This window comes from Lycorma delicatula, chromosome 5, assembly GCF_047948215.1.
Source record: "Lycorma delicatula isolate Av1 chromosome 5, ASM4794821v1, whole genome shotgun sequence".
Taxonomy (NCBI): domain Eukaryota; kingdom Metazoa; phylum Arthropoda; class Insecta; order Hemiptera; family Fulgoridae; genus Lycorma; species Lycorma delicatula.
The window spans coordinates 37,981,998-38,002,718 of NC_134459.1; the positions used below are offsets into that span (position 1 = coordinate 37,981,998).

Sequence of the window (20,721 nt, forward strand, 5' to 3'; positions counted from 1 at the left end):
GGAACCTTAGTTCCTACCCAGCAAGTTTGAGGCTATGGCGCCCCCTAGAGCTGTGTAAATGGGTGATTGGGGTCCGGCTCCAGCGGGGAAAGCAAGATGAATTAAAAAAAAAAATTAAATCACTATCATTCGTGACTATTCATACACCTTTACGATTATCTTTAAAACTAACGATCTTTAATCCCTGCTTCCTGCCATTCAAATTCTTTATAACTTCACCCTTGAAGGCCTCTGGAGTAAAACCGACAGGTTTATCTATAAACAAGACCTTTCGTTTTTACACAACATGGTATGGACATCTTAAATCAACTTCTTGGTCATAGTCGGTGAATCAGATTTCACCCATTCCAGCTCTAAAGCCCTCTATGTACCCCAGGAATTTATCTTTCGCTTAACAGTTAATAAGTGCAAATATCCCAACTTTCGCATACGAAACAGTGTGAAAGTTGTACTTGTATCTTTCACATTTTTCTGATTACCAATAAATTCTTCAATTTCCAAACATAGGCCATTAGAGTCTAATTAATTTGCTCAAAAGAAAGAAAAATTGAACAAAAAACAGTAAAGCTACTTAGGAATCATGTAAACTGGCGATATCAAAAGTAAAGTGAAAAAGTAAAATAGTAATGGCTAAGGAAGCAATTAATAGAAAGAAACAGTTGTTACGATATAGTGTAATTACTTAAAAAAGCCTCTTTTAATGATTTATATTTGTATTCGTATTTCTGTACAGATATGAGAAATGAGTACGAGGAAAAATGGAAAATTATGACAACTGTTTTCAGGTCAAATTTTTTTTAAAATAATATCTAGTTGTCCAAGTCTTGAACAGTTGTGTATATCATTATTTTCATTCTCAAATAATGACATAAATAAAAGTAATTAATGAAAACTAATTAAAAATTATCAAAATGAAAAAAATAAAATATTAGATGATTTTTATAACAAAATATATGAAAAAAAAAGAATCATGGGTTAAACAAAAAGTACTTATAATTTTTCAACAGCAAGTTTTTACATGCTTGTTCTCATGTAATAGTACATTTAATCTAATTTAGATTCTATTCCCTTATTTATGTAAAAGAAAAAATAATAAATGATGTAGGTAAAAATTCACCCATTTATAAAAAATATATAAATGAATATACATAGATATATATATTCTATTCCGATTTTACAGTAGAATAATTCTACTTTTCTTCCACGTTAGAGAAAATTCACATTACGTATTAAACTCTATTTAATAAAGACTAGACAGACATAAACCATTTAAATTTTTATCATAAGGTGAATTTTTAAAATAATGTTTTTCTCTTTCCTTGAATGTTTGAACTAATAAGTTTCACATGACATTATACATTAATTTTCAAAGAAATGTACATAGTAAACAATTTTTTTCTTATTCGTAAATAAAGTTTTCAATAAGGATTGAAAAATTAAGTCATATAATTAGAAAAAATCTTAAAAACATACATTTGAAATAATAACGTTTGTAGAAATGTTTTCGTGACGTGTGTTTAAAATTACAGCAATATCCCAATGCTAAAGCGACAATTTGACAGTTAACCAATATGACAGGTTTACCAAAATACGTCAAGAGTTTATTGTGCATCTATTATACTGACAGAAAAGTCTACAATCAGTTAAAATACTCACGAATTTATAACACATGGTTTAAATTCACAGTTGACATTCACAAAGCTTACTTTTAACATTTCATCAATTGGAAAATAAAAATAATTTTTTTTCTGTGTTTTTTTTATTTATTTTTAACATTTTAAAATTGTACTTTCATTAAATTTTTTCTTCTAATAAAACACTGCTCTTTTAAACAAATAACAAAATAAATCTTGTTATTTTCACCCTTAACGTAATGTAATGGCAATCCAAAATTCATACACTTAAATAAACAAGTAGCGACAAATGGGAATGTATCTCGACTACGATCATATCAGTAATAGGAGAGAAGGCCAATGAGGAGAAGCGACGACATGCTGAGGAGATGCGGATCGATAGAGACATGAAGTTCGATGACGGCTGATCAAGGGGGGCCAGCTTCTTGGGGTGTGCGGCGGGGGCTCCTCAGAGTTGTCACTCGTCGATTGCCCCCTGTGGACGCCTTCCGGTCATCCAGATTCGGATATAGAGTGCCTGAGTGATCATGCAGGGGCTGTATATACTATATGGCTTAGATCCGGCCCCTGCATCATAAGAGGGGAGGTTTTTTAGCGGGTGAGAGCCCGCATTGCCGTCAGTGCGGGCCTGACGGTGGCTGGCAGAGATTTTTCCTCCTCCTACGGAAACCAAAAAAAAAAAACAAACTTAATTAAACAACATATATACGAGTACGAGTATTAATTATTTTTTATTAAATATGATGATAAATTTGTATCTTAAGAAATTTATTATCAAATTTTTATTACATTAAATTATTTTTATATTAATAATTTTTATCTGTAAATTGAGAATAATCAAAAATTATTACATCAATTTCAGTAATATACTCGTGCTAATGAACTTTCAGCCATCTACAACAAGAATAACCTTTTTTTATATATACTCATATAAAACTTATTTGCCCGAAAGCTATTCTAATTCTGTCAGGTAATCATGAAATTTGGGAAATTTTTATTACGTGTTATAACTAGGTTATAAAATAAATTAAGCTTATTTTTATTAAATATCAAATCAGCAACATTTATTCAATATATATTAGTGTTATTTTATCACTGGTTTTTTACTATTATATTCTATCTATAACTGCTAACCATACTTTTACCATATTTTACAAAAAAAAAAAAAAAATGGTAAATCGTAAATTCCAGAAATAAAATTTTATATTTTGATAAGTGCATAATATAAATATATATATATATTTTAAGTTGTATGGTCATCGACTACTTGGTCATTAGCCCCTTTCCACTTCAAAAAAAATAAAAATAAAAAAGTTTTTCCTCCCCTATAAAATAACACTCGCGACATAGTCAAGGACTACTCTTGTCAAAAGTGCATCTAAAAATAGACTTGTTAGTGGTTAATAAAACTCAGAAAACACAACATAACAAGGTGTAAAGGCCCTTTTATTTTATAACTTTCTAATCATTTCTTATGAAGTTTTACAAAAAACTATCAAAAAACACTTCACTGTAATAAAAATTAAAACACACACAAAAAACTTTTAAAACACAAGATGACAAGAGTGTAAAGGGTCCTTGCCACATAACATTACACAGATTACTTAGTAAAAGGTTAAAAAAAAACATCAAAAACACATGTTAAAACTATCATGTTATTCAAAATTAAAAACACAAACTTTATTAAAAGAAAATCTTCTTAGAAGCATAAAATCAATCTCTTGTTAAATTCTATCGCCTTGGTTTCCCTTTAGGACATCCTTTTATGATTCTTTTTTTCATCTTTCTAAAAGACTCGATGTCGAATTCCAAGGTATAATTCCAAGGCCTTGGAGATAAAGTCTTCAGATCCTCCGCCGTAAGTCTCGTAGGATCTTCTGCTGTCGGCATCGGATGATACCGGCTCCGTTGGCGCGGTCAGAAGAACATCACAATCCAAAATGCTGGTACTCACCCCTAGAACATGTGAAACGACTGAATTTCTCGCCCTCTCAGCTAAAGACCTCCGTGCTTTCGGAGGCTCCTTGTTGGTTTTACAAAATCTTCTTTTTTCAGTATCTTTACTTCCGTTTCGCAGATTCCGTAATGGCGATTTTTTTCTAGCTAGGCTTTTGCTTTAGATGCAGTTGGCTCAGGCTTTCGCTCGATTTTTATTTATTCTGGCTTAATTGATCTTTTTTTTGTTTTCAGTCATATCATTAGTTTGATGCAGCTCTCCAAGAGTCCTTATCTAGTGCTAGTCGTTCCATTTCGGTATACCCCCTACATCCTACATCCCTATCAATTAGTTTGACATATTCCAAACGTTGCCTGCCTGCACAATATTTTCCTTCTACCTGTCCCTCTAATATTGGAGGGATAGGCTTAACTCATATACCTAAGAATACTGATATACGAAGTTTTTTCTTCAAAAACTTCTGCTTTCTTCGATCGGCTTTGGACTGTTTCCTCTTGATGGTCGGCCTATCAATTTTTGAATGATGATGTGTGACCATTTCTGGTAGGACTGAAACTATTTCGGAGATTATCTTTGATAATACAGGAACTGCAGCAACCTGCGCATATGACGCAACCTTTGGCGTTTTACTGATAGAAATCTTCCTAGCTTCCAAGTAGCTAACCTTTTGTATCGTCTTGACTTCCTGAATAGCTACTTCTTCCCTGTAAGTAAGACAATTTTGGGATCTCGCAGAGTGGTGTCCATGACAATTGACGCATACTGGTGGGTCCCTGCATGGGTCATCAGGATGCAATGGATCACCACAAACGCAGATTTGTTTCTTGGTACATCTTGCCACTACATGTCTAAATCGTTGACATCTAATGATATCGCAGTGGAGTCGATATAAAAAGACGTAAATCCAATCTATGAAATTCTGCCTTAACTTTCTTCGGATAATTCGGTTTATTGAAGGTCAGGATGTGAGACGCGCAGGAAACAACTTTTCCATTTTGTGGTGTATTCAATCGTCGACACGCAAAAACTCCTTGAGCATGTGACTTTTAGACGATTTCCACTTCGGTACAATTTAATAAACCTCTACAAACAACGCCCTTTGAGATATTTAATGTACCTTGCGGCGTAACCTCAACGTCTAGCACGTCAACACCTCAATCCGGCCACAATCCTCGGTTGTGGAGCCGAGGAGGGATGAGCACAACCCGTCCGTACTTCGCTCAGAGTCGGCAAAACAAATCACGGTCATGTCGCCCACCACCGCAGAAAAATAGCAAAACCGGGAACCACAACCGCAACCAGCTGGGACAGCTGGACCGCCAATCCAGTACTCCACAGGAAACTCTTGAGCAAGACCATTTCTCCGTTGGCCGACATAAGTGAAGATACCGAAGTACCATGTCGTTGCCGCCCGGACGTGTGCTTACATTTTGCATGGACGTGAGGTTGAATTTGTCCGGAGCATTATTATTACTATTATTATTTTTTTTATTGCTATTATTATTTTTTGTTTATTGTTATTATTATTATTATTTTTTATTATTATTATTTTTATTATTATTATTTTGTTATTATTATTATTATTATCATTTATATTGTTATCATTACAGGTAGCGGAATGTCACGTTGAAGGTAGAGAATGTATTATGGTAACCAGCGGAGCCGTAGCTTTCGGTAAACAAAAATTAACTCAGGAATTACTTATGTCATTAAGTATGAGAGAAACTTTATCACCAAAAGATCATACGAGAGCGGTAAGTACAATTTTACAAATATTTTTAGATAGATTTCATAAGAAAGCAAGTTCTACCTATTGTAATGGGTACCGTGATTCGACTTCCGGAAAATTTGGATATATCTTCACGTTTCACATTCCCCATCCACAAAACCACCGTCAGCTCAAAAGTTTATATATATATATATATACATATATATTTCACTTCCTTGTGAACACAATAACTGCCGTAATTTTGCGCCATCACTTTCAAATTGTCCCTTAAAAATAACTCGTCTCAAAATCTAAGTCTAATTTGTTAACAGCTAAAATCGGACCATCGGAGTGGAAATGGTAGGGCTTTTTCGAAAAAACAAAATATCCCTATAACTTTCTTATTAAGTAATGTATCGAATGTGTTTAAAGTTCCTACTATTCTTTTAATACGGGCCGAAAACTTATCTAAGTAAATTTTTTTTTACTTAGAAAAAAAATGGGGTTTCGAAGACAAAAAAATCATATGTCCCTTAATAGGCACAATATCCAATCGGTTTAAAGTGATCGTTAATCCTCTAAACATTATCTAAAACTTTTGTCTGTAACAATTTTTGATATGACCAACCCTTATGGCAAAGGATGACCAAAATGTTGCTGGAATTGTAAGATGGGGCTTCTGGTATGATAAACATATGAAATTTTTTTCACATGCAAACATTGTCGATTTGAGTAAATTTGAAGTTTTTCTTAACCTTAAGGTGAAAATCTTTTTTATCCCCTACTTAGCACCGGTGAAATATACTTCCGCCTTCCGGCGTGCCGAAAGAAAGGGATTTTTTTTCTATTATAAAACCGCACACTGTTTAAGAACCGTCCCTCAATGGAAGGGAAAATACACAATCAAAGTATTATACTATGCGTCGTACTGAAAAAAACATTGACGATAACAAAACGGTTTATTAATCAATAAAAAGAGTATATATGCAATTGCGATTAATGTTTTCAAGTGAGAAATGAATAATTATTTATCTAGGAAGCCCAACCTTAAATAAATAAATTTAGTTTATTATGAGACGATCAGGAAAAATACTGATACAATTTTATTCATTGTAGTAAAGATATTAATAGTTTGAAATTGTCAATATATTTGCTGTTTTTTCCCTAGATAAACTCGAAAAGGAGAAATAATATTTTGGAAAACATCGGATAAAAGTTCTATTTATAACACGCCAACAGCGTTTTATTGTGCCGACAGCCCTGTACAATTTTCTAAGAGATGAGTATGTAATATCAAAAATAAAATTGAAAAATCAATTTCTTCAATTGCCTTTAATCCAACCATATTATATCTAATATTTATATATATATATTATATATATAAAATTAAATTTTAACATTTTAAAAATATACTCAGTTTAGTTTTATTCAAAAAATTCTCATTCTCGACAATAAATTTTCTTGAAATGTTGTAGTACAAAGTAATCATAAATTATTCAGCACATTTTAGCAGTTAATATAAATAAACAGAGCAATCTAGCACGCGGATTTTTTCAAACAGTAGCGAAGATACTAGTTACTGATGACCTTGAATGAACATGCCGGTACGATTTAACGACAGGGGGGATCGTCAGTTGAGCATAGGCTAGCAATCAATGTGTTTATTATGGTTTCATAAATCGGATCCTTTATTAGTAATTGTATACGTTTTCATTTAGGCGTGATCCTCCTAATAAAAACTATATTAGACGTTGAAGTCAGCAGTTTAAGGACACAAGAACTGGAGTACACAAAAAATGTGCTCGTAAACACCCAGTCTTCGTAGAAGCTGTGAATCGAGTAAGAGAAAATTTTCAGAAGAGTTCAGATAAATCGACTCTTCGTGCGAGTTTAGAACTGAGGATATCGATAATTGTGAAGGTTCTGCAGAAGCTGCTAAAACGTCATGCATACAAAATTCAATTAGTGTCTTTAATTGAAGATAATAAACCACGCAGTTACAATTTTACCGTGGGCATTCTTCATAAAATGAAAAATATGTTGCGTTTTAAGAAAAAATAATCTTAACGAAGCTACCTTCCATATTTCTAGTCGCGTTAACAGTAATAATAATTGTTGGATTTGAGGTAGCGAGTACTTTCATGCCGGTTGACAAACGCAACTTGATAGCCCGAAAATTAAGGTTTGGTATGCGTCGACTGCGTATGAAGTGATCGGACCATTCTACTTCGCCGAGCCAACGCTTACTAGCGCTAGTTATCTAGATATGTTACAGAAGTATGCGGTACCACATATCAGACATTGGTAACCCAACTTGTTTGCAATAAGATGGCGCACTACCACACTGGGTTTACATGTTAGAGATTACCTATATGTACAATTTCCTCAACGTTGGATTGAGGTGATAAATCAATTCCCTGACCATCTCTATCTCCTGACGTTAGGTCACTCTATTTCTTTCTTTGAGCGGTTTTGTCAAAAAGAGTGTGTAGGCAACATAGATTGTCAACAATAATGTACTAAAAAGAAAAATTGAAGGTTTAATCACAGATATTCTTCGTATGTGTGACGTGAAATTGAATATCGTTTAGACATCTTACGCGCCACAAAAGGTATTCGTTTAGAATTTGTTTGAAGTTAATAAGTGTTATAAACAAAATTGTTTGAAATGCCCTGTTCAACAATAAAATAGGTATATAAGTGCATTGCTTTGTTAGCTTTTTTATTAAACCTAAAATTCGCTGAATATTTTATGATCACTCTGCATATATATTCCAAATGACTTCATGTAACTTTAGCTTATGTAAAAGTAATACTAATCTAGTTAGTTAGACTTATAGTTTACTCATCTGTTTCAAAATCAATAACCTACCAGTAAGTTAAATAAACCCGCAGATTTAAGATTTTATATTTTTAACGTTGTAGCAATGGTTATCTGAAATGAACATTTAGAATCCTTATAAGTTGTAAATCCTTATAATCTAAGAATATGTTCAAGAATCTTTTACACAAAGTAACATGAATTGAAACTATTGTTAGATAATCATCTTCGAATGTTGTAATGGAATCAGTAAAAAGATAACAACTTAATTCGAAACACAACAAAATCACATGCACTTTCGAAAGATTACGAAAATGACCTATATTAAATAATAAAAATAAACTGAAAATTAGGGTTTTGTTTTAAAATATTAAAACAGAATTTCGATGTATTAAATTTTAAAGATAATATTGTTCGTCAGAAAAAAAAATAATACTGTACATAAAGAAATAAAATTATGCTTAATCGAAAAAAATTAAAATTTTAAATAGTACCAAATAAATTTTTAAGACAGTGATGAAATATAACAGTAATAAAAGTAAGGATAAAATAAACATTAGGTTAAGTTAGTGACGTATAAAGAACCTGCGGAAATCCGCCATTAAGATAGCAGACTTGTAAGGACGGATGTAGCAAGGACATAAAAAGTAGAATTATATAAGTAAAGAGAGGTGATTTTCTTCCTCTAAAAAAAATTTACTAATTTTAAACATAGGCTTAAACTTTTTTATCTCGTGAATTTTTAATTCATATAAAATTTATTTTAAAAAGAATTATGAATGCAGGAATAAAAATTTAAATATAATTTAGTAGGAATAATCTTTTTATTAAATTAAAATTTATGTATCGCACAAGAAAAATATTATGCTGTGCAAAATCATAAGATTTTGCACATCATAAGATTTTGACCTAAACTGAGGTGGAATCGGTATTTATCAAGCATATTTATTATTGTAAATATTATAAATTCTTATAGAAAATAATTGCAACCAGAATCGATTAATTAAAAATAATTTTTCATTTTACAATGGCAGTTGGTTGTAATAAAAAAATTATACAAGAAATAAATTTAGTTTCTTAAAAAGTAAAATTATGTATTATATGTAACTATGATCCCTACTTAAGATGCTCAAGTACTATGAGCTACACCGAAGATTAGTAAAAATTATAAAACTGACATTAACAAACACCCAATCCGAGGTGAATTTCCGAGGAGAAATGTCGAATCCTTTCACCATAAAACTAGACTAAAACAAGGGGATGAACTCTCCCCCTCTACTTTTTAACATTTCTCTGGACTATATAATGAAAATTTGGCAGGATAAGAATCCTCCGAAAACCAAAATTGAAAGAGGAAAAAGGAAAGTTATTCAAATCAACTGCTTAACATTTACCGACGACGTGTCCCTCCGGGATTTGAACGTGAAAGAAACTCGCTCAAAGATTTCTAGCCTCGAAGATATAGCCCAAAATGTTGGATTAAGAATCTCTTATGAAAAAAAACATAAATTATGGCCACTGAACTCTCTAAACAAATGAAGTCAAAATTAATAGGAAATGAAATTAAACTAGTTCAGCAGTTTAAATATTTAGGGGAAATCATAGACTAGAAATTAAAAGAACAGAACAGCTTGCCAAAACAGAATCTCCAAAATTAGAAAAGCACAAGGTTTAACCTGGTACACCTACAAAAAAAAACGCCTTTCAATATAGTCCGAAATTTGCCACTACAAAACAGTCGTTCTCCCATAGGCACTGCGTGCCCGTGAAACTATTTTTCAAATTAAAAATTAAGCTAAAACTGACCGACTAATTGAAACAGAACACAGGATTATCAGAACCTCTTTAAACAAAAATTACCAGAAGAATGGTGTCTGGTGAATTTCCACTAAAGAACCGTATACAAAGAAATCGATCCGATTATCAGCACAATGAAGAAGAGAAGGATTTTCTCTACATCTTTAGAATGCCTGAAGGCCGTATTCTGAAACAAAACGCTTTCGACGAGACAAAAATAAACAACACTCTGAAATCACACAGATTGTCTACAGAAAAGACCCAAAGACGCACAGTGGAGGTTGCAGAAGAAATGCGGAAACAAAGATCAGACCATCTTAGAACTATTGGCGGACCGAAAGCTTAAGGTAGTGTGCTCGACCGTCTTAAACAGTACTAACAGAATCGGACGTTTAAGGCACTATGCTCGTCGAAAAACAGTAGAAATTAACTGACAAAGTGGTCCATTGTGGCCTCAAAAGAAGTAACAATTTTCTATAAAAAAAAAATTAAAATTTAAGTTTACGTACTTTTGAAATGAAAGTATAAATGTTCGTATCAAATTTGGATCAAGCAATTTAAAAAATATTTTAGAAAATCTATCGCATAAATCCGATACTAAAAATGTAAAACGTTAGATGAGATAGATAATTTTTTTTTTTATTATTATAAAAGCTTGAAGGGTAAAACTTAGGATTGATAATGTGAGTGAGCCGTCATTTTATTATCATTGAGTCAGTTTTAAGATTAGGCCAAACTAACGTTATATTGATTTTGGAATATTGCACGGTACTTTAGAACTATAAGAGGATGTGTACTGATACTAAGAATGATGTTGTTCAAAAGAATTTTACGGTACGATTTTAAAAGAGTTTACGGTAGGCATAATATTAGTTGCCAGGACCAGCGTACGTTTTTTTTTTTTCTTTACATCCGGCACGGCAGGTTGGCCCCCCCGGTCTTGGATCTTTTGTTTTATTTTTTGCCTGCCTCTAATTCCCCGCGTTAGGGCCAGGGTCCGGCGATGCCGTCCCCCAGCCCCTCCGCAGGGAACCCGGTCTCGGTCTTTACGCCTATGCCTCTAACCGACGGTACCCACCCCACAAAGCGTCTAGACGCCCGCAGGGAGACACATCGCCGGCCGGGACTTGGTCTTTTCTTTTATTCCCATCTCCCCTGGAGTTCTCCCCCTTCGCAGGAACCCGCATACCAGGGCATACGGGCCCTCCACGGAGAGACTGTCCACCCTTCCCTACTTAACTTAATCACAGTCTACCGCCCTCTTCTTCCTTAGTTCTCAGGATCTCTCCAGCAAACCTTCTGAACCAGTCCCAGTTCTCTTGATTTTGTACCATCCAATTAATTAGATTATCCGTTGTTAATCGATTTGTTATAATTACCCTCCTGTTTTCAGCCCATCTAGGACATACAAATATAGTGTGCTCCGCATTATCTGTTTCCTCACAATAAACACATTGTGGTGTGTCCCTTTTTCCAATTCTGGCTAGGTACTGCCCGAAAGATCCATGCCCCGATAATAACTGTGTCATATAGAAGTCAACGTTTCCGCGTCTACTTCCATACCACCTACCTATATCAGGGGTTAGTCTTCTAGTCCAATCCCCGACTCTTGAGCGTGACCATTCCAACTGCCATTCTTGCTCCAATTGAGCCGCTATCTCGTCTTGTGGTAGTCCCTCATATCTAAGCATCCTGCTTTTAATCTGCAGGTCTATTAGTAGAACCTCTGTTATTACGCAAAGCGCGTCATAGGACACCGTTCTGTAACTAGCGGCCACCCTCAACAGTGCAAGTCTATGCGCGCTTCTCAATTTTCCTTTATTCCGTTTAATACTAATTGTATGTCCCCAAACCGGGGCCGCGTATAATATCATTGGTGTTGTTGCAGCAGTTATTAATTTCCTAGTTTCTATTTTTGGTGTTCCATGGTTCTGGAAGAGTCCTCTCAGAGCTTTGACCATTGGAGTGACCCTACTACATATCATATTGATGTGTCTGCTAAATCTCAAATTTTTATCGAGAATGACTCTCAGATATTTTGCCTCATTGACTTGCATAATTGGCTCTCCTCTGATATTCAAATTTATACCTCTAATAGGTCTTCTGCCGAAAAGGGCAATACAACTGGACTTCCCTGGGGCTATCTGTAGTTGGCTTCTTTGTAAACATTCATCTATAATTCCTAATGCCAGATTGGCTTTGCGTTCTAAGTTATCTACATCCCTATCCTCAACGAGGATTGCTATGTCATCAGCATAGCCAATTGCAGTAACTCCTTCAGGATAATTCAGTCTGAAGACTGCGTCATAAAAAATGTTCCACAAGGTTGGGCCCAGCACAGAACCTTGAGGAACGCCACCAAACATCTGGAAAACTGCCTTACCTTCCAAAGTTTTGATCTCAAGAAACCTTTGATGTAGATAGTGATTAACTTGATTTATTAGATATTCGCTTATTCGCATCTCATGCAATGCATCAATTATAGATGACCAGGGTACTGATCCGAACGCGTTCCTAATGTCCAGCATTATCACTAGGGGGATTTTCCTGGTCCTCCAGGTACCGCTCCTGCTATTTAAAGCCCAATTTTTAACTTTCTCTAAGGCATTTATGGTAGATCGGCCTTTTCTGAATCCATATTGTTGTGGATGTAGACAGTCCTTTTCCTCAAGCTCTGCCCTAAGCCTGCCTTCTATCAGCCTATCAACCACCTTTCCCATATTATTAATAAGAGTAATCAGCCTATATCCATTATTGACACCCGGTGTATCTGGAAATCCGTTAATCTAGAGATAATATTATCCTGCCTTACCCGCCTTGGACAATCTCTGATGTTAACCAATACGGCCTTGTGATCACTACCAGTTTCTTCGGTAAGGACACCAAACTCGACGGTATCTGCTCTAAACCTACTATCCACAATTACCAGGTCTATTGTTGATTGGTGACCTCTTGCGCTGTACGTAGGAGCCCCATCATTTATACAGCACGCACCCGTAACCTCCAACAAGTCTTCGAGAATTCTACTTCTAGCATTTGTAGAATTGGCACCCGCTACAGTAGTTTTACAATTAAAATCTCCAAGCACTACCACTCTTTTCCGCGATCTGGTCATGATCTGCTGTAGGTTAAATATCTGGTTTTGATACAACTCTATAGTGCAATTGGGGCTGATGTATGTACCCACAATAATCGTGTCACTTAATTCAATAGCTATTATTCTGTCTTCTCTGCTGTACAAGTTATAATCCACTCTATCGAGTATTCTTCTGATGGCCATAGCCCCATTCCTGTCGGGTATCCATTGACCTCTGGCAGCCGAATACACATTAGGCTCCGTAGACACCAGAAAGTCCACATTGTATCTTGTGGCTATTTCCAGCGTCAGGTCTCCTGATAGTAGGCTTCTATTATTATTACTTAATAATATTTTAATCATTATGTTTATTGCAGCTCACACTCCCGGTTCTGTGTTCTGTACTTCTGCAATCGAGACAGTTCATAGCTTGCCTACAGTCTTTGATGAAATGCCCCGTATTACCACAGTTGAAACATAAGTTGGTGCGGTCAGGGCCCCTGCATTCTCTTCTACCGTGCCCCATGCTCCAGCACCGGTAACATTTTTCGTTTTCGATGCGGATATATGCCCTACAGCAAACCCAGCCTACTCTCAGTCTTGCTGTTATTAACTTTGTTGCGCTGCGTTGAGTAGTAATTACTGTAGCATTTTTGGTACTACCGTATGCGTCTCTCATAGATGTTATTTGAAATCTCTCACCCATTCCTAGGACCTTCTCAATTGCCTCTTTTAGCTCACCTTCCATAGTATCTCCAAGCATGTCCTTAATATGTACAACTGTTCTACGGTCTCCCTTGTTACGTATATCGACCTGAAGATCCCCTGCTCTATCCTTCAGCATTGCAGAAAACTCCCCTGCCTTCTGTACTCCACTTACCCTAACTTCTAGCTGTTCATCTCTACCCTTTCTTATAGAAAGAATTTCTCCAGCCTCCTCTACTTTAACTTTCTCTTTCATAGTTTTTAATAGATCAGCGTATGTTTTCCCTTGTCCTTGTACAATAATGGTTTTACTCTCGGCGACCGGTGGGGTTCCTCGCCTTACAGACGCCGATCTGGATCTTGGTCTCCCATTGTCACTTGGATTGGGGAGGACCATCCTTGGTAAGGTCTTCCCCTTCCTTAAAATATATATTACTATTTTCCTAATCAAAATGCCTGGAGGGCCATTTGGTATCACGAAAACTGAAGACTCAGAGTTACCCACTACTCTTCTTAGTGCCTTAAGTACGTGTGACGCCATTTCCTTATCCCCGCAACTGGAGTCATAGATGACTGTGTATCTTGTACCATTAGTTGTGACCTTACTGTCTTCGAGTATCGTTGATTCCTGAAGAAACATTGCACCAGGCGTTGCTCCTGCATATATGCTGTTTGGTCTTATGCCATTCAAGTCTACAAAGTGACAACTACCCTCTCCAGGTTTTGCTGCATTAACCTGAGTGATCCTGTTCATCACCAACCTTGACCATCTGGAGGGCAGTCTCTCTATCAATTGCTCGTCTGATAGATCAACATCCAAAATATCCGACATCTCGCTGTTATAATGACCTTCAGTCTGAGTGGTCTGATTACATGTCTCCGCTTTCTCTTCACACAGTCTTTGTAAGTCTTCATATATTTCTTTAAGTTCCCTTTCATGGGCTTTGATTGCAGTTTGACTCCCCTTGCCAGTCATGTGTCTCAGTTGTGTGATTGCATTACCTAATTTGTAGGTAATTTCCTCAAGAGTAGGAGGGGTTTCTTCTTCCTCCGAAGAACCCGCTCTGGTTCTTTTGGCTACTCTGCCCTCGGTTTCCCTCCATTTATACTTTTCCTGGGTGCTCACCGTAGTATCCATACCTTCAGTGTCCACTGTGCCACTCTCTCTCCTTCCAGTTGCTCCCTTCGAGGGTCCTGCCCCTTGTGAGGCTGTATCCTCAGATGGGAGGGAGCTACGACGTCGCATGTCTCGAAATTGTACTTAGGGGACAATTCCGCATCCGTTGATACAAAAAAAAAAATATATATATATATATATATAAATGATAGCTTGATAAACTAAGCTACAGCAGTCTATCTTATCAAGAGATAACAACAACCGAAATTAATTAAATTAATTCCAATATCAAAAGTTTATCACTTGAATAATAATAAACAATATTTTCAGTCGATGCCAGTTACAATTGTCTATGCCATCCACTACAGATAATCTACACCCGAATTGAAAACAACTCAAGGTACACCACTACTAACTTACACTAACCACTGCGACCAGCAGTCAACTATGAACCTTATTGCCAATAGCAATAAGGCTACTCCGATAAAAAAATTCAATAAAAAGGTCAGTCCGAAACTAAAAATCACCAAATTATATTAAAACACTTCCGAAAATTTTCCACCGTCGATTCCCAATTCCAAAAATCAGATATAAAACCGTTAATCCGAAAAAAAAAAAAAAAAAAAACAGTATAAGACAGAGCGCATAACAATACGTCCGACCGCAACACAAGCTCCCAATCGACTGGAAGGACCAGCGTACATGTTGGGGCTTACTCTCACTAAAAAACAGGATGCCTTATTTGTTTGTAAGGTTCTTAATGCCCGAGATAGATGTTGATATTTCGAATGTTGGGCTTAGAGTGCCGAGATTAAGTGTAAGGAATCATTGTCTCCTAAACCTGAATCGGAAAACGTGTCTTTCGTCGATGGTTAGAGGTATTGATATTCGTGGATTAAGCAGGGACACTGATATTTTTGGTGTGAGCTTTTTCAAGAAGGTCAAAGATCAGCTTTATTTAATGGAATTTGTTTAAAACCGATTAATATTATAATTAAAATAATTTGTATCACTTGTCTTTATTGTGCGATGTACCAAGACTTTGTTGTTCTATTGTACAAATAAAATAAATATATATATATATATATATTATTATTATTATTACAGTATTGACAGTTGTAAATTTAACGTGAACATTGTTACTCTGTATACTGTCTTTAATATGTAGCATCAAACCATGTAAGTTTTACATAAAAAAAAAAAAAAGACTGATACATACCTGTAGTACTTATTGACTGATTTCATATAAATTTTTATACAAAGCATTAGCTATTTTTTTAAACACCAACAATTTATTTCTAAAATAACTGCTTTAAATAATTATTATATATATATATTTTTTTTTTTTAAGATTTTTATTTAAAAATATACTGAAAAGTAAAAGATAATTTTTTTTACATATTCAAATATTATTAGTTTTTTTATGACTAAATATGAAAATGTGTAAAATCTCAAATTTATGAATAAAAAAATGGATTTTTAACATTTTCTTTTTTTTAAACAATTAAAGTTATTTGTAACTGAGCTTCACTTACTTTTATCTTGTTATGCAGGAAAAACATTATTCTGATGGCTTGATTTTTTTTTAGTGCATTTTAAATAAAAAGGCTTTTTAAATACAAAAATTAATTTTTTATCTTTTATTTTTTTCTAGCTTTACAAATTTGTGCCGTTATTTTTGTTATTCATATTGTAATATAAATATCTCACAAGTTTATAAAAAATATTAACCTGTAATATCAACATTTCTAGCTAAGGAAATATACATATTTTTTATTCTACTGAGTACTTTATATTGAAATTTATTTTACTATATTGATGGCAATAATATCAATAAAAACTGATATACTTTGAAGCCAGGAATAAGTCTATAAAAAAAGATTCCAATAGATAGTGGTTGATAAAAAAAATTGTTCAAAAATTAGTAAATACAGCTGAAATATAATTTATAATTAATTAATAACATAAACAAAAAATCTTTTTAAAAAATTAAATATTACAATCAAAACATCTCAGTGTTAACGAATAAATTATATAATATCGTACCAGGAAATTTATTATCTCTGTGATAACACGTCAGAGGCTAGGCGTCAAGACCGAAGTCCCGGCGGGGGAATCCCTCGGGGTCCCCCGCTAGAGGCATGGCATGTAACACAAGATCGAGTCCCGGCTACCTGGGTGGAGCCTAGCGCCATACCGAGATAGTTTGAGGTGAAGGCCCCCCTCGAAGCTGAGTTTATGCGTAATTGCGGATCCGGCTCCGAGGAGCGGGGAGATTACAGACGAAAAAAACACATTCTACGCAAAATCTTTTCTTATAAAATTAAATAGTTTTTCAATCCATAAGTAACAAAGTTACTACATGAAGGTTGGTACAGAAAAAAATTATAAGAAAAGTCAAAGAAAAAAATTTGTAGAAAAAATTCAGGAAACAATTGATGACAGAAAACATAACATTTTTTTTTCTCTAAAATACAGATTTTCTTGTGAAATCTTTATTGAAAAGGTAGACTTTCTGGTGAATGATGAAAATTAAAATTATGACTTTATTGTGTTGTACTTAATATAAATCAATAGCGATAAGATATAAGGTGAACTTTATTTAAATATTAATAGATACATTGTTATTTTCAGGATGCTAACACTTTACTGGAACCAAGAGCAGCAGCTGCAGTCGGCCAGTCTGGTTTAATGTCTCTATATGATGCTATGTTTGCTCAATACGGTGTTAAAATTGCTCAGGTATGGGAAACAATTTTTATGTAAGCCAACGTAATAAAACAATGACACGAAGAAAACATCAGGGAATTTCGGAAAAATTAATTCAAAATAACATTAATATGTGTAAAATAAAAATGTACTTTGAAGCAGTTCCTTCATACTTCCGTTTTATAGCATATCTTAAATGGTTTATAAATCGCAGTTTAATCATTATTTATTTAGATGAGATTACATACCCAGAAGATTGTTTTTTCTTATATATTTTAAGACATACACTTTAATTATATCTATAGCCAAAAAAAAATGAAAGGTTTAGTCGTAATATTCCAGTGAAAGACCAATTTATGTAGTTTCTTGTTCCCATTGAATAATTCATTCAAAAAGTGTTATACCTCAAAAAAACATCAAATATCACATCAGCTGTTAATCTGTCACAGGAAGAATTGAACACTGTCAAATGTCTTCTGGGAATACATCTCTTTTAGTTTTAATCATTTGATTGATATTTTCTTGAAGAGTATATACATATATATAATATGTTCTCCGAAAGTTTAAATCTCAGGAAATTTTCAAAAATATTTTTCCAGAACTTCTTTTGGAATACTATCCAACCGTTTTGCCATTCTCATAGTGAATAAGAGGATGTTTTTATTTCTGATTTATGTTCTGTTCTGTAAGAAATTAGCAAAGATAAAAATTTTAAATTATTTAGTTTAAAAAATTTTGAAATTCTGACATTTCCGAAGAAATTTTTTTGTGTTGAACAGCGTGACGAAACGTGATAATTCAATAATTAAAGTAGTAGCGTTTCGGACTTTCATTCGGAAGTGCCGGGTTTGAATCCCGGTCAGGCAGGGCATTTTCACACGCTACAAATCGTTCGTCTCGTCCTCTGAAACAATTCCTAACGGTTGTCCCGGAGATTAAAGAAAAGTTAAAAACATATTATTCACTTTTAAAACACAGAGTTTTTTTTTCTCAAAGAACTTCTCGAAATTAATTAGTAGCAACTTTTTCAGCAGAGTTACTGGTAACTATATTGAAGAAAATTTTTCTAATTAACCCTTTAGAACAAAAATTCCTTTATAGTTTGAAAAGTAATTCTTTAATATTTATTATATGTCTACTATATCAATAAAAAAAAAAAATGAATAAATTGCTACTTATTCTTTTTGTACCCGTGGAGACTTCCGCGGATCTCTACTTCTTCAGAATAATTTTTTTAATGCGAGAGCAAAAAAAAACGATTCTAGACATAGTCCGTGTCCAAATATACGAGCTTACTATTATCTCTTCAAAAAATGGATATGTCAGTGTACATATCGATTCATTTACTCTATCCAATGAATTCATCATTCCTTTTGAAGTGTTGAGTAGCAATTCTTCACTTTTATAAACAGATGAAAATTAAATGATGCCAAAACAGGGCTGTAAGGAAGATGGTCAAAAATCTGTCTCATACATTTTTTTAGCTCACCCTTAGTGCCAGCGATGGTATACTCTCAAGAGAAAGTATTTTTACGTTCATTGAGCACAAAACTTTGGGTTACTTTTGCGTTTTACGCCCCCCCCCCCACTTTTTTAGCATGTTTTTAATAAAAATTACTTGATATAGCATGTTTTATATATAATAATATATATTTTATATATAATAGTAATATAATAATTGATGAATAAAACATTAGAGAAAAGACACTAACATTCTGTTATACCGGACATTAACGTATTAGTAAGGTTACTAATTCAAGGTTAATTACCTTATCATTAAGGTTAATGTCAATTGAAGCAATAACGGATTGGAAAATGTACCTAAAAGAGGTGTGTAATCATTTAATTTAAAAAAAGTGAAAAGGTTGGTGGACCAAGAATGACGGTAGAAATAGACGAATCCTCTTTTTGAAAAAGAAAATACAATAACGGCAGAATTCTTCCAAATCAGTGGGTATTTGGAGGTATTTGCAGAGAAGTTTTAAATGTAGTCTAATCAAACTTAACCTATGTTACCTTTGCTCGTTAATCTTGACTAATTAATATTTAATGTTTTGGTTATTTAAATAATTAATAATTAGCCGGCCTCCATGGCATGAGTTGTAGCATCTCCGCCTTTCATCCGGAGGTCCCGGGTTCGAATCCTGGTCAGGCATGGCATTTTCACACACGCTACAAATCATTCATCTCATCCTCTCAAGTAATACCTAACAATAGACCCGTAAGTTAAACAAGATGAAAAAAAATTAATAATTGCAATAATTACTAAATTTATTATTTAAATAATCAAAATATTATTGTTAATTAGTCGTCAAGGTTAGCGAGCGAAGCAAGCGTAGGTTAAGTTTGGTTAGATTATATTTATTGGTTTATGTATTATTGGGTTTTTTTTATTGAGTTGTAGGGTTACTAAGGTATTTCTCAAATGTTTTATTCATCAATTATTATAAAACATGCTACATTAAGTAAGTTTTATGTGAAAAAATGCAAAAAAGGGGCGGGCGTAAAACGGAAAAGTACCATATTTGGTCTTATTACCGAAAACTGAAAAGTACAGAAAATATTTTTTAACTGTATAAATTGGCCGCAACTTCAAAACCTTTTCTCTTTTTTTTAAATAGAATACATAAAATATCATTTAGTATTCTAATTAATATATCATTATTATAATTACGGTATCATCGATTAGGTTGATGATTAATGAAAATGTACGACGCAAGACTACAAAAGATTACTATCATAGATTAAGAAAAGAATTAATATCCCAGATAAATGGGAAAAGGCGTGTACGAAATACAGTAGCTCGTTTTTTAGCAAGTACATTTAGAACCACAGTGGGTAAAGCTCAGTATACTTGCACTCTGCTAGCAAAGTTTATAGGTTCGGCTCATTAGTAATGAATGTATTACTTAGACGGATTTTAAAAATGAGTATATGCATAGAGATATTTTTTTTAGCCTTAGGTCAAACTCATATGACGTTCATAAGTTCACACGCGCATTCTCAAACGTGCAGTTTCTTTTTTTACATATATAGTTCTCCCTTCCTCAAACTCTATGCTACTGGCATTCTTTTGTCTGCCTGCTTATAATTTCTGATGTATACAGTAAAATTTTACATCTCACGACGTCACGTCTATACGCATGAATCTGTACATAATGTACTTGTTTGCAGGACAGAAAGTATCTCTATTCAAT

The 20,721-nt window shown here is 34.0% G+C and overlaps 1 protein-coding gene across 2 annotated transcripts in view; it reads left to right on the forward strand.

The window, feature by feature from the left end:
• Positions 1-20,721, forward strand: part of P5CS (Delta[1]-pyrroline-5-carboxylate synthase) — a 264,054-nt gene that overhangs the window by 120,584 nt on the left and 122,749 nt on the right. For both annotated transcript variants that reach the window (XM_075365901.1, XM_075365902.1), the window contains 2 exons: positions 5,202-5,345; positions 17,450-17,557. In XM_075365901.1, coding sequence (XP_075222016.1) covers positions 5,202-5,345; positions 17,450-17,557 — 252 coding nt within the window. The remainder of the gene's footprint in view (positions 1-5,201; positions 5,346-17,449; positions 17,558-20,721) is intronic.